Source organism: Aythya fuligula, chromosome 25 (assembly GCF_009819795.1).
Source record: "Aythya fuligula isolate bAytFul2 chromosome 25, bAytFul2.pri, whole genome shotgun sequence".
NCBI classification, from domain to species: Eukaryota; Metazoa; Chordata; class Aves; order Anseriformes; family Anatidae; genus Aythya; species Aythya fuligula.
This window is the reverse complement of record NC_045583.1, coordinates 4,287,645-4,302,475: the sequence shown is the minus strand read 5'-3', so window position 1 is coordinate 4,302,475 and position 14,831 is coordinate 4,287,645. Positions and strand designations below refer to the sequence as shown.

General features: G+C 51.4%; 1 protein-coding gene across 1 annotated transcript in view; it reads right to left on the bottom strand.

Annotated features, from left to right (window-relative positions):
- Positions 1 to 5,692: 5,692 nt before the first annotated feature.
- CNTN2 (contactin 2) overlaps positions 5,693 to 14,831 on the bottom strand; it is a 29,622-nt gene continuing 20,483 nt past the window's right edge. Inside the window, exons 15-23 of the mRNA XM_032203316.1 lie at positions 14,588 to 14,746; positions 14,295 to 14,444; positions 13,490 to 13,560; positions 13,029 to 13,263; positions 12,517 to 12,632; positions 11,995 to 12,181; positions 11,421 to 11,533; positions 11,176 to 11,344; positions 5,693 to 10,619 (exon numbers count right to left, since the gene is read on the bottom strand). Coding sequence (XP_032059207.1) covers positions 10,513 to 10,619; positions 11,176 to 11,344; positions 11,421 to 11,533; positions 11,995 to 12,181; positions 12,517 to 12,632; positions 13,029 to 13,263; positions 13,490 to 13,560; positions 14,295 to 14,444; positions 14,588 to 14,746 — 1,307 coding nt within the window. The 3' untranslated portion in view covers positions 5,693 to 10,512. The remainder of the gene's footprint in view (positions 10,620 to 11,175; positions 11,345 to 11,420; positions 11,534 to 11,994; positions 12,182 to 12,516; positions 12,633 to 13,028; positions 13,264 to 13,489; positions 13,561 to 14,294; positions 14,445 to 14,587; positions 14,747 to 14,831) is intronic.

Here is a 14,831-nt window from a genome sequence, read left to right as displayed (position 1 = left end):
CTCTACAGATGTTTGTCTCCTGCCGCTGGAGCTCAGGAAGCAAGTTTCAAGTGAGAGCTGGGAGCTTCCACTCTCCTTTGTAGTTCAGAACAGCGAGGCAGGGAGCAGTAGGAAGCAGAAGCCAATCTTCAGTTTGAGCACGGCTGCTTGGGAACGTAACGGGGTGTTTTTAATCACAGCTCCGAGCTGAGCTCACTCCTAAAAATCTTTAAAGGGGGAGGAGAGGGAAGAGTTCAGTGGGCTTGTGGATCTTTCATTTGTCCTGGTGACTAATAAGTATAAAACATGCAGCAACTCAGTAGGGAGTACTGGTTCCCCCTTGGTCGCAGAATCCACAGAGGGACCTATTAAGTGCCTTCTCCTTCTAGTTTCTGCCTCAATTTTAGAGTAAACAACTATATTTACCAAGTCCGTTTCCTTTTTTCCATGAGCTAAGGTACAGGAATGCGTAGTACCTCCAATTCTGTGGAAAATAATGATACAGCTCTAATATTTAAGATCAAAGCGTATTGGTTTTTTCCTTTCTGCCAGAACAAAAAAAATGCTTTAATGTAGAAAGAGTTGGGTATACAAGGAAATGCCTTGTTTGCAGAGCCTCCTGCGTAAGGAACAAAAACTGAAATGCAGCGAGCCAAGTCTTCATGTATGATTAAGTAGCTAATAAGTTTATTGAGACAATGAGCTGTAGAGCACGGGGCTGCCTGGCTGTGTCTGAGCGGAGAAACAAGCCCACGATCGGGCTGGAGTTCTCAGTTTGTAGCTCTGCCAAGCTCCCTGCTTCTGTGGGAGGACTTTGGTGGGCACAGGCGCTGCAGAAGTCTGTAAACGTGAAGGGAGCCGTTCAGCAGGGACAGGAGGTGCCTCTTTTCCTAGCAGCCTGGCTCTGGGGGGCACGTGGGAGCCCTTGGGAAGATGCGTGGTCCCCTTCTGGTTTCTTCTGTGCTCAGCGCTGGCTTTGTCCTCACTCCGCTCTTCCTTCTGGCTCTGCAACTCCTTCCTCTGCTTCTGGTCCTTCACCAGAAGCACATGCTGCTTCCTCTGAGCCCTACTCCAGGATTTCCCAGTCTCGAGCTCGCTGTGGGTGTCCTCATCTGTGGTCAGCCTGCTTCCACCTTCTGTGCCTCTCCAGGCCCTGTCTTTTAGCATTCTTGTGTTGCTTCTGCGAGGACCGCTCGCTGCCTTCGTGCAGCAGCCTCCGTCTGTTCCCGTTAGCCCTGCTTTGCCTCTGGGCTTTCTCTGCTTTTGCTGATGCTCCAGCCGGGTGGCCGAGGAGCTCTGCAGCAGCCGTGTCCTGCAGCAAGCTGTAGCGATGTGCCTGACAAGGAGCTCTAAGCTTTTTTTGGGCCATCAGGGGTGGCTGGTGGTGGGCACGTAGTCAAAAAAAGCCCTGCAGGGAAACTAAACAGATGCCCAGGTTCCTCCCTCGGCAGTGAGAGGGGCTGGGGCTGTGCTGGGCATGCTGAGGGTTAGGTGTATAGGTGTTTTTTCATTGAATGGCCAAAGCACAGAACCAGGACCTAGACAGGAGCTGGCTCAGGCTGCTTTAAGCTCAGTAGCTGCTGCTGTTTGAAACGCAGCTTGGAGGAGCGTGGGCTGATGCTGTGCTTTGCATGCCTTGGAATTGCTGCTTTTTAGGGGGTGTTTCCTTATCTCCAGTAACTCGTAGATGTCCATCTAGGCAGGGATTTAAACATGATTTGCTGCACTTCTCTTCCTTGTGGCGTTGCTGCCACAAAGTCCACCTGGGTTGCAGATGTTTGGGGAAGCTTTTGGGCAGACTTCTCTTGGTACATTTCCAGTGTAACGTGGTCTCCAGTGCTCTGGACTATCTCTAGGACCTCCTGTGAGCTGGCTCTGGAGATGTCTTTCCCCTTGACCTGGTTAGAAGGGCAGCAGATGGCAACGAGTCCGTTCAATACTCGCTAATTCATGGTTTTCAATGCAGAATTCCTCCTCCCTGGCAGAGCTCCCCCATCCCCGAAGCTGGTGGTTCTCCTGCCGAATTCACTGCTCCGAAGCTCGGCAACATCTCCCTAATTTGGGGACAAGGTCCATGTAGTTGGGCTTTTACTGGCTTCCTCATTCTGCTGCGGGGATAAGAGCTGAAATCGTATCTTTGTATCTCAAGCGTGCTCATAAGATCAACGTGAAAAAAATATTACAGCAAACTCCGCGATTTGCACTGATTTGCCGTTAAACTTCCCTGTTGATACCTGCTGTAGGTTAAACCGTTTCTTTTATCCTAAAATGGACCCTTGCACCCTTTTAAATAGAGCTGGGCAAGAACACAAACAGTTAATAAAAACTGCAGCAGGCACCTTCTGTGCACAGGATTTAGAGAGCTGTGTTTGCTCGCGAAATAGGAAGAAATGGGTAACAACTTTGTAAGCTGGGGATGCTCGTGGTAGGAGAGAGGAGGCTGTGGGGACCCCTCTGTGCTGAAGAACCCCCTGCTAGCAGGAACAGGCTTGTGCTGGGTTTGGGAGCTGATGGTTAAAACCAACAAAGAGAGGCTGACCCATCTGGAAGGGTCTCCTTGTGCTTTGTAATGCAAATGCAGGGCTTGCTCCTGTGGGCAGCTGTGTTTTAGAAATGCAGAGAGATTACATGAAAGGTCCAGGACAAGCCATTTTCTCCCTGCTTAGCTGAGGAGGTCAGAGTGGGAGCCCAAAGGGTCCTTCGTCTTTTTATTGCATCTTTTTTTTTTTTTTTTTGGCCAAGGGGAGCAGGAAAGATGAATGCATTTTTTAAAGTTAATTTAAAGATGGAAGGCAGCGATGGAGAGCGAGGCTCCAGCATCAGAAAGGATGGAATGAGGTCTCTTATTGATGTGGCTGCTGCCTGAAGTGGTACTTTCCCTGTAAGCTTTTGCGTTTTACAACAATCCGAAGTGTTTTTCCTAATGTTTGCTTTAGCAGGTCTGCTGGGGGATGGAGAGGAAGGGAGGGAGAGCAGGCTGTGCTGCGGGGTAAGAGGTTACAGAGTGGGGAAAAGGGAGCTCAGATGGACAGGGAGGAAGCAGCCAAAGCAAGGACCCTTTGAACCATCACTCTCTCCTCCTCCCTATGTGTTCCCATCTCCTCCCGTGTTCTGCACGTTTTCTGAGTCACCAAATCTGCTCTTCCCGAAGTAAGCATCAGATCTGTAGGAAAATGTTTTTCCCTGCCCTGACTTTGTAATACAGTGCCCAAACTTCTTCCTTCACCGTTTATTTCAGCAATTGTTTGTCTGCCTCACCTGGAGGAGAGGACTGCAGAGGCTGCATGCGAACCCAACGCTGCTTGCTGCCGGTTCCCAGCCAGAGATTTTCTTGTGGTACAAACTTCTGCTGCCTGCTGATGGTCCTAGGTATTAGGAAGCAATTAGCATTGTACATACTAAAGCCAGACAGATTGTGTGAGGGAGGAAGTCAATTTGCTAATGGAATTAGCACTTGGAAAGGAGGAGGTAATAACAGAATGGTGAGGCATAGGCAGCTGTTTAAATTGCTGTTAGCTACTGAAGCTTATCTAAATTGAATAACTAGATTGCCTTAACTGCTGGAATTTGAATGGCAGCAAAGAGAAAAACAACCCCCATATGCTGCTTTTACACCGAGGCAGTGCCTGGGCTCCCATTCTCTGCGCGCTGATCTCTGGCACTCCTCCTGCCTGGCCCTGCAGTTGCCTGCAGCAGTCGGGTGATCTGCTGGGATGCAGCTCTCAGACTTCAGGTGTCACAGAAAGGCAGCGAGCTATTTCCCCTCTGCATTTCTGTCTACAAAAAACCCTCTCCTGGGCCAGGGCCTGCCCAAATCCCGCAGCAGGGGCTGTCCTCGCAGCGACTGCAGCCTTAATACCTGAAAGCCATGCAAGAAGGCTTTCTGCAAATACACAGGTGCTCCTAGAAAAAAAAAAAAACAAAAAACAACACAACAGTGGTGGGTCTTAAATGCAGCTGGTGGTGGGGTTACAGCGTGTGGCTCTGGCTCCATGGGAAGAGCTGGGACGGGTGGGTGTCAGTGGTGCTCACAGCACCCTGCACCCAGCATCGCTGCGGCACGGCGTGCTCGTGTTCCCAAAGGCCCCTCCTGCTCACCAGGGAGGACACGTCTCTGCTCAGTCCTGTGATGCACGGTGGCATTTAATGATGGCTCTCGAGAAAGCAGAAGTGCCCTCGCAGAGGACGGAGCGGGGAGCGATTCATCTCCGTCCTGGCCGCTCCCTGCTGGGTGCTTTAATGACGCTTCCCTGCCCTTTACAAAGCCCTTTTGCTGCCCGACTCCCAGAGCTAATTACGGGGCTCCGGCACCGAGCAGCTCGCCCGTGGCTTTGCACAGCACGGGGCAGAGGGGCAGGAGCCTGCGAGGGTCCAGAGCACAGCTGAGCCCGGCCTCCTGGGGCCTCGTCCTGTCCTCCCTGCGATCAGCTTGTTATCAGGCACCTCAACCTGGGGCAGCTGGGGCTCCTTGGAAAAGAAGTGGCTGCTCTGCACCATCCCCCTGACAGCCCTCGGGGCTCACAGCAGCTCCTGGGCACCCGTCCTGCTGCAGCCACCGTGCACCCAGGGGTGCTGGGGGGAGAGCTGGTGCTGGAGGAGGCTCTGGGTCTGCCTGGGGCTGGGCAGGAAAGGTGCTCACTTGACAGCCTTGGAAATCCTTGGAGCTAGCAGCTTACAAAACAGCTTCGGGGGAACAGTTGGGGTTATTTACGGTGTTTTTGCTGAAAGAGGCCCTTCGGGTTTTGTTCCAAAAATGAGACTTGAATCTGCGGTGCTTTACCCTAAAGTGTATTCCTTTTTTTTTTTTTTTTTTTTTTTTTTTTTTGTGAGCTGTTTTATAGGGTTTTAGCCTGTAAATAGAAATGGTTAAACGTGGTGATTGTTTTACAGGCTGCATAAAAGCAAACGCATCCCGGATGGGCTGAGGGAAGGGGTTTGGGTGACATCTCCTACGGCCGGTGCTGCTGGGCCCCCTTCCTCCCCTGTCCACTCCTCAGCTCCAGCAGGGCCCGCAGGCCTGTGCCATGCACGGCTGCTCCACTTGATCTCTTGGCACCCTTCCTGAAGGTGGAAGGAAGCTAATAGATTTTTTTTAAGGCCAGAAGGGGGGACTGTGATGAATTCATCTGACATAACGTAGACCAGGTGATTTCATGCAGCGCCTCCTGCAATGATGGAAATTATTTTCAGTAATGTAAGTGAACCTTTGCGAGCCTGCTAGCTCGTGGCTGATCTCATGGATATCTTTCCTGGAAGATTTCCAGCCTTGGTTTAAAGGCTGCGATTGATGATGAAGCTTTTTTGGCAAGCTATTTCGAAAATCAATTACCCTTTTTGCTAATAAGCTGCGTGAGATTTCTGACCTGAGGTTTCCAGCATTACTTCCTGGGTGTTGGAATACCAGCCAGGTAAAGCACGTTATGTTGATGTATTTAACCAGCCCCTCAATAACCTCAATTCCTTGCCCCAAGGACAGTCTCTCCTCTTTCCATTAGTTATCACAGCCATGGGATAGAATTGGAGTTTACGATGTCTTAATTGAATTAACTTTTGCTGAGGATTTCAGCCCCACATGGATGGGGTCTCACCGGGCTCCTTGTTTGAGTTCATGCAATGGGCAGCCAGGAAAATACTCCAAGGCCAGGGGGAATCCTGAGCAAGCAAGGTACCCGGTGCATTTACAGCTGGACAGAAGCACTCCAGACTCCAGCAGTTGTCTAAAGTCTCTGAAGGTCTTTATTTATGAACTGCGTGCTACCGTAGCCAATAAATAACCATAATTACAGTAAATACAATATGCCTGCAATGTTTCCCTTTTTTTTTTTCCTTAAAAAAAATAGCGTACAACAAAGTTACGGAGAAGAAAACTGCCCTGCCCGTGTTTAGTGGCGTTGGATGAAAACATTCACAGCAGAGGGCTCGTGCGGATGGGGGAGAGCTCTGCACGTTCAGAGCAGGTGAGGTTGAGAACCCCCAGGCATTAACTGACGTGGGTGAAGGCATGAAAGGCATGGAGCATCTCCCGTTCTGGGCACAACACTTAATCTGTCCTGCTCTACATCTGAGCTGTTCCTGACTCAAACCCACATAGCCCAGTGCTGAATTCAACCTGAAACCACGAACGCAGAGCTCAGTGTGTGACTTCAGTAGCATCAGGTAGATTATTGTGTGTTAAATACAAATAAATCAGAACTGTTTAGCTCCTCATTTGGGAGTCTCAGAGCACTTCGCCCGTGTTGCTTACTCCTCGCAGCATCCTCGTGAGGTTGGTTTTGCTGCCAAGAAGTGAGGCGGACCCTGTGAAAGGAGCTGACTTTCCTTAGTGAGCCATCACAGCGCTGAGAGCAGAAAGCAGGCACTTAACTCATCCCTGTAAGTTAATCCCTAAAGTAAATGCTCTGAGCAATTACATGTAGGGGATTCTTAATGAGACAGGAAATTGATTTGCAGCTTAATGCGATGGTGTAAATCCAATGAACTCGGTTAAGATGTTGAAATCTAAATTTTCTCCCCTGGCTCCGAACACCTTTCCTTTCTTTCCTTTTAACCCCTGTGCTGCGTTTTAGGAAGCTCTAACTGGTGTCGCGGGAAGTTTTTCACATCTTTTTCTCCTGTTGATGGCTTTGGTTAGGCTTTGCATGTAGGGTTTTCTTATAGCCTGGATAAAGTTTAACTAGGTGCAAACGCTGCCTTGGCTGTGCCTTGCTAAATGGGTAGGGGTGTGCGCAAATCCTCTGAACGTCTCCTAACCCCGATGAGTAAACCAGAAAAATATTCTGTTGGAACGTGGCTTGTGTCTATGTACAAAAACTGAGCTGTCTGGTCTGGAAGAGGTTTAGCCTGCAACCGCCCTGGCCTGAATTTGGCCTCTCCCTGCAGGTGGAAAACCTTCACCATCCCCTCCCGCCCCTGTCCTTCACCCAGCGTGTGCCCCTGTGCTCACCTGCAGTGCTTTGTAGCGTGCTGCTATCTTTTCCTTGGAGTATCAGCAAATCCCTCCAGCATCCCTGGGGCAGAGCCTGCCCCGTGACCGTGCACAGGTTTTGGAGTTTCTTCGTGATAATGCTCGGGAAGCGCTGGGGTCAGCTGGGCTGTGGCTTTCTGGGTTAGGTAGTGGCCAGGTACGGCCAGCACAGCGACAAGGGCACATTTGCCCCCAGGGACTTGGCAGTGGCTGTCCCACCTCACTGAAATGTTCCTGCTGCCTGAGCTGGGCAGTTTAAATCAGCTCTGACACCCTCCGTGAGCTCCGATCACGCCTGTGGCAGGGGCGTGAATACACAGAAACGTGCAAAGAACTTGGGGATGCACGGTGACCTGCTCGTGCCTTGCTTTTCGGGAAGGGAAACTGAGGCAGCAAGTGGTGAGATAATTGCTTGGAGCAGTGGGTGGAGAACAGAGCATCAGAGCTGGGCTTAGAGCAGGTGGCTGGAAGGCTCTTGTGTCTATCTCCAGCTCATACCTTTTGCTTCTGTGCGTAATCCTCAAAACACTGCAAAAACCAACCAGCCTTCTGGTTTCAAATGCATGCTGAGGAGGCTGTGTGCGCTTCCCTTTTCAAAACACAGAGGCACAGCTGAATTCACGTTGAGAACCTTTAACTTTGAAGGGGACCTACGTGTCACTTAAAGGCTTTAGGTAATACTGGGCCACGAATTTACATCCTAGAATATATTCAGCCCGTTTGCAACGCCGGGCAGTGCTAACTGCAACACTGGAAATCCAACTCATGAAGTTTTCCACTTATATAAAATGTGTCTGTGGTCTAGTTTAACAAATAAACACGTGGAAGATGTATTCACCTTCCCAGGGAAAGGGTGCAGGTAGCTGCTATTTCAAACCCTGTGGCACTGCAGCGTTCAGACACTGCTTTTACCGTGCTATAAATCGTCTTGTTTTCCAACACCGTAAAGTTAAATATAACAGGCAGAGCCAGCAGTATTTCCAGACGCGTTTGGAAGCACCTGTTGAGGCCAGGTTCGTGTAAGAGACATCTCACAGCCCGTGTGGTTGCACCTAGGCTGATGCTGAACCTCCGTTCTTGAATTTCACAGCAGTATTTAGCTTTTCTTTGCGGACTTGTGTCAGTTTGTCCATCCAGGTGCATTCGTTTGCCCTGCAGGTGCCAAGTGTGCACCTCCTGAGGGGGCTCAGCTGTGCCCGTGGGTAAGCAGGCAGCGTGGTGAGGGCATCACGGCTTCTCTCACACAGTCTGTACCCGAAACTGGAGGGGACCTTCTGACCGCAGCCGTGCACCAAAGCAGCTCCTCCAGCTCGGCGATTCCTCCCGAGGAGCACAGAAGATGTCTTTGGGGTTAGGGCTTTGATTCCAGTCCCAGCCTGCAGTGCTGGGTGCTCCCCAGGATCCACCCGGAGCGCCTCCAGCCTCTGCATCTCCGTGCGGTGACGACCCTTTGGGCACATCACTTCATTTTTCTTCTTTCATTTGCTCTTCTCCCAAACCAGGCCCACGCTCTGCAGGGCTGCTGGGGGAATCGTTCTGCAGTGCTCTGAAGCTCCGTAGGTCTGGTCAGATTATGCCTCCTAAATATTTTCCTCGTGGCTACCACTAGTGCTGCATATCGATCAGGTTACTAATGCCCAAGCCCTAATTTGCTTTGCTTTTGAGCTAACGCTGAATTCCTCATTTTCCTTTCATCCCATCTTTTGTGGAAGAAAGGTTGAAGGCCCAGCAGGATGGATGGAGGTGGTAACAAAAATGCAGAATTAACAACATAAAATACTTTGCCAACAAATAAAAGCTTCCAAATGTCAATAGAAATATTTTAAAGTCTTCAGGAACTTAGATCATACAAAAATATAATTTATATTTGGCCGTTGTCCTTAAAGAAGCGTTTGAACCTGCCAGAGGAACCGAGGGGGTTCTTGATGGAGAGCTGCAAAGGAAGGTGGAAGCTGTGGGGCAGGCTCAGGGGGTGGAGGGTCCCTGCCTTCACTGCCTGCCTCAGCCCATCACGGTTTTTGGGTTTTTGGACGTTATTCAAGGTGTTGTCTATAAGGGAAAGTGAAGTGCCCTTTCTTTTTGCTGTAGCTGTCCTCTAAATGTTTATTCTATTTATTAATTTTTTTTTTTTTTCCTTGCTTGTTCTTTAAAACCCTTCTCTCTCCCTGAGCACCTAGGGACCTACCTTCCTTGCACCAGACCGTGCTGTTGGTGCTGCACACCCCGACCCTCCCGGAGCATTTGCCTTTTCACTTCCAGGGTAGGCCAGAAGCAACAAAGCTGTAAGGGGATGCTGTGGGTGTATGCACTAGGGCTAACTCCTCCGGGAGGCCAGGGATTTATGGCTGTAATCTCTTAAATGCTCACTAAAGCCTAGGACACGTTAGGTTTGAGATGATTAGCTGGAGCGAGGAGTTGGCAGCTGCATGTCAGGCCCTCCCCGTCGCGTGGGATTTTAATAAGCAACAACGCTTCCCAGTTCAGTTAACGGGGCACCCCAACAGCCCTGTACAGCTTGGGGGTGTCAGTCCCCCCACATACATTCTGTGCGAGCTTGGACCTGGCAGCCAGGTGGCTTATCCAGGCTGGAGCTCCAGGTTTTCTGTGTGGTCTCAGTGATGGCTCGAGTCTCCAGCTCTCGGTTACATTAAGCAGTATTCCTTCCTCCTCCTTCTTTAAGATCCTCTCCGTGTTGAAACTAAATCTGTTGAAATCTTCCGTACCAGGCAGAGCTGTCTCTCCAAACTGGTGGATGCTGGAAAATATCTCTTTGACTTACCCCTTCTCCTCCCCAAACGGAACGGACGGAAGCAAATAACAGAACAAAAACACCCCCAACACCACGTGGGATATGGATAACATTGAGCATTGCACCTCACAGCAAGGCAGTTGATACAAACAGTAGGCTGGGGCTGCAAGTTAACACCAGTGGCATAAAAAAAGATCCTCACCATCTAAGCTCTGTGCTCACCCATCTCCTCGGGATGGGGCAGAGATGGATTTCTCTCGTGGCTTTATCTCCTTGGGCTGGTTGCTGCAGAATTTGGCTCCTGTTACGGGGGAAATGATCCCGTCCCCTAATTCATTGGAAATGGCTGTGATGGGGATTGGTGTGGAACATGCTGAAATCCTGAAACTCATTTTGAAATCCTCAGTCCCCGTCCTCCCTTTCCCCTCCCACAAATACACTGTACGTATTAAAAAAAAAAAAAAAGTCAAGTTTAGCAGTCTGAGTATTTTAGTACATGGCTTCATAAGGCAGAAAACCTACTCGATACAGTGTGTGGGGCAGTTGGCTGTCAGAATTCACGTGGAATTCCTTGTTTTACTCAGTTCTTTAAAAAACCTTTGCTTGGTTAAAGACCCATGTCTTGTATGAAATCTTGTGTTCCTCCAAAGAAAAAAAAAAAGCCATTTCTTTTCTTCCTCCCTTAAAACATCGTTGTCAAATCCTTTCTCTGTGAAGCTGCTGGGACACAAACGCAAAGTTTCAGCAGCCCAAAATGGAGCAGTTCCCCGCTGCCTTGGGAGGAAGCGTGGCCAGGAGTCCTCGGCTGCGCTGGCCACCATCAGAGCTCCAGGTAGCCGATCAGGGCCAGCATTACGAGCGAGTTGGCGACGATGACAGCGTGCGGCACCGGCCTCGTCACCGAGTCCTCCACCATCATACTCGTCCCTGAAAGAAAGGGAGCAGGGAAGGAGCAACCTGGTGGTTGCAGTGCCAAAAGCTGGGGCTGGGCTGAGACTGGGGGCACATAAGAGGAGTCAGGATTTCACTCTTAGGCAGTGTGATTTGGGTGGGAGTGGGGGACTACAGGGCTTTAGCAGTAAGTGTTAATTCTGGGGTCAGACCAGACTAAAAGGTTGCTCGGAGTCTGGAGGGAGGTTACTTGATGCGGTGCTGGAGAGGGACCCTTCAGAAGTTCCTTTAAGCGAACAACCAAAGGGAACCACAGATCGGTTCCAGAGATTTGACATAAAACACCAGGGCAAGGTGTTCCCTGGGCTCCTGGAGGGGAAAGGGGGATTTTAAAACATTACGGTGCTGCTGTGCTGCGTTGGCCGTGGCGGGGAAGAGCGGTGACAAAGTCATCGCTTGTCAAAGAGCCCTGGCAGGAGATCATCATCCCCAGGAGGCAGTCCTGCAGGTGAACTGGGCTTGTTTTTTGGTGGTCTGGGATGTGCCCTGTAAGCAGTGCACGGGGTACGTGTGGTCAGAGAGGCGTACGTACCGCTGTTCCGCAGGATGTGAACTTCAGCAGGGACCCCATCTCCCCCGGGCCCCGTCACCCGGATCTGCACGAAGGCGTGAGTGAAATCTTCAGGGACCGGGATGTCGATCCGGCTCTTGCTGGCCAGGTACAGCGTAGGAGCAGAGTGGGAATCCTGCCGGTAGAGCATCTGTTGGGAGAAGTTTGTGTGTTCACCACGATTCCCTCGGGGCCACGTGTAAGAGGCCGGCTGCGCGCTGCAGTACCTTGTACCCCGTAACCGCAGACTCATCTGTGTGTGCCACCACGGGGTCCCACTTGATGCTGACTGTAGACCCCGAAAAAGTCCAGGAGATGTTGCCAGGTGGCCTTCTTGGAGCTAAGAGACACAAAAGGAGGCAGATTCAGCAAGGCAGGGGGCGAGGAGGAGCTTGTGCTGCCTGCAGGAATCTCCTGGGACTCTAACTGATAGGGCTGCTGGCAACACCCTGGTTGGCGTAATGGGAAGTATCCCAGCAAAATGTACAACGTTCTTGCAGAAGAGAAGGAAAAACACGGTATATATATATTTTTTTTTTCCAGGTGCTATTGGTAACAAATGATGTTTTCTCCCTGCAGGGCTCAAGGTATTTCTTTATGACTGTGACTCTGAGCACGGATCTCAGAGCGCAAGGCTGATCTGGGGACATGCAGGGAGCTGTGCTATTGACCAGCTGAAATGGCTTTAGGGCACCGAGAGGTAAAAGCTAATCGATTTGTTGATCAGTGGGGGTCCACTGGAGGAAACAGCTGATGGGGAGAGTAGGATGCTCGGGCTGGAGGTGCTCAGGGCTCACTCACGTGGCTTCGTGGTCGTGACGTTGGTAGAGGGGCTGGGGGGCCCGGTCCCAGCGCGGTTGTAAGCTCTGACCGAGACGTGGTATTTCGTGTTGGGGTTTAGGCCAGTTACGTGAGCTGATGTGACCAGCCCGGCTGTTCGCACTCTGTCAGCTGCCTCCTCCTTGTCGCCATCCTTCCAGTACCGGATCTAAATGGAAAAGCGTTCGGTAAGGGTAGAGGCATCTGCAAGTCTCCATCCAAGAGCAGTGCTGGACACCTTTGGTACTTGTTTCTGAGCATTTCCCCTAGCGTGTGCCCAGCAGGAAGGTTACAGCCTGTGAGCAAAGGCAAGTACCCTTAGGAGTACTAGCAGTGGCCCCATAAGAGCCTCACACTGTCATTATCCCGTTATCCCTTATCCCGTTATCCCGTCTTTGGAAACAAAATGCTGTTTCCTTTCATCTTGCTTAGCCTGGGAGAATTTCCCTTGCTGGGCCCTCCCTGTGCCTCTCAGCATCCCTTGTTCCCAGGGCAGTCTGGCACCTCGTAGCCCAGAAGCACGCCGGTCATGTCTCCCTGCTCCACCGGCTCCCAGGACACGTCCATCTCCGAGGACAGAACAGCCTTGGCCGTAACTCTGGACGGAGCCACTTTTGGTTCTGAAAAAGACACAAAAAGGGAATAAAAGCCTCCTTCCACCTCAGGGCAGCGTATTCAGTGTACTGAAAGGAGGGATTCGCCTGCAGCACCGATAACTCGCAGCCTGACAGCTGGCATTGTGTGTACGGAGCAAAGAACAGGGAAGGGATTTAGGGACTTAGTAGGTCAAGGAGACCCACAGCTGCAGGCTGTGAAGATCTCTGTCTGCTCTCGGTGTACGGTCAGGGGTGTGCTGAGGGAAACATCTATCTGGGTACTTGAAGTACGAGATAAATTCGACGCTTTGCTACCAGCTGCTCCTTGAGCAAAAGAAACCTCTCCCACCGGGGAGCTCCGACACCGTGGCTGATCAGGAGAGGAGCTGTGAGCTCAGAGCCACCACAGCCCTGCATTACCTTCTTCTGCAGAGTACACGATGGCAGTGAGGCTCTCGGGGCCCTCTCCTTTCCTGTTGTATGCTTTGATCTTCACTTCGAAGGGGGTGTAGGGCCCGATGCTCTCGTTGCGGTACACGTAGTGCAGGGACTCTGCGTGAGGCACCCGTGCGGTGAGCCACCCCTGGGTGCCCTTCTTGCGAAAGGACAAGATGTAGCCGAAGCCGTCCCCGTTCTGGTAGTCCCGTAGTGTGGGCTGCGAGGGGTCGGAAAGAGAAAGGAACGTGGAAAGGGGCTGGGCACTCACACCCCTGTGCAGATCCCATTCAAACGGGCAAGGCTTTGGGGCTGCCACTACACGCGGTGTTTGGCACGAGCGCACGTGGCAGTTGTGTTGCAGCACTGATTTCCCCGGAGAAATGCCTCGTGCTCCTCCCCCTGGCCCTCTCCCAGCCTCCGAGGCCGGAGCAGCACTGACTTACCGTCCAGTTGATGATAAGCTCGTTGGGAGCCCCTCCGCCGCCGCCGAGCCCAGATGGTGCCACAGTGGGTGCTGTCACGGCCCCAAACAAAAGCAGACAGCGCAGGTTGGGTAAAGAAAGGATAGCGGGGAAGACAAGCACAAAGACAGGGAGCAGCCAGGCTTTGACAGCTCATTAGAAAAGTGCTGGTCTCCTTTTTTAGCTCTAAATGTTTCAGATGTCTGTGGCAATGAGGTCTTGAACACTGGTTAGTCCCTGGTGTGCTTATTTGTAGGCAGCACTTCTAAGAGGGGATGAGAATCAAGCTCAAAAGCAGGGATATGTGAGAGAGCTTAAATTAGAAAGGAGTTAATATGCGTTCATTATGTTGAGAGCGCTTCTCCTGCTGGTCTTACATCCCTTCTGCTTATGTGTTCGAGCTACAGAAGATAGAATCAACATGCACAGCTGGGAAATTTATCTCGTGTTTGCACAGTTGTGCTCTGTGATATATATAGTAGGGCTCTCGTCCTCTTCTAAGCTTTGCTGCCCAGACTGCACAGCATTTGAAGCTAGGATTTATAACGGTTTAATATATTGTAACTAAGGCTGGGGAGGCTGGCTGCCAGTTCTGGCACTGCTTTGTCTTTGATGTGTAAACGGGCAGAAAGGCAGAAAATTTCATGGTGGGTTCACCTCTAGGAGCACTCAAGGAGAACACTAATTGCCAGGGCCCGGGGGTTGTTGCAAGCCAGCCTTCCCCTTCTGGCGTGTAGGGTAGGTGCCTCTGATTCCCCTTTCCTCCTCCGAGCATATCTGCACGTACCTGCTTCTTTGGTGCGGATTTTGCTGGAGGGTAAGCTTGGCTCCCCGACTCCCAGAATGTTGCTCGCTAGGACCCGAAACTCGTAATCCATCCAGGGGATGAGGTTCACCACCTGGGCTGTCTCGGCGTTGCCCTCAATGTTTACAGGATCTATATAATCCAATAACACGAGAGGGGAGCGACCAGAGCGAGTGGGCAGCGTGCGAGCACGGAGCAAGGACTCGGCAGGGAGCTGGCGTCCCTGAGCCCGACCAGCAGGGGCCACGCTGCAGCCGCTGCCCCAGGACACTTACTGGTGCGCATCTGCTTCCACTTGTTGGAGAGCAGGGTCCGGGCCTCCACCAGGTACCTGGCAATGGGGCTGTGGTTGTCAAAGCCGCGGCTCCAGCTCAGCTGGACGTTGGTGTCACCGATATCTCTCACCACCACGCCCCCGGGGGGACCTGGAGGTCCTGGGATGGTGGGGACAGACGAGTTACTAAGATGCCAGCGATTTGGAGGCTTATTGCTCTTTCTATTCTGCACATCATAAATTAA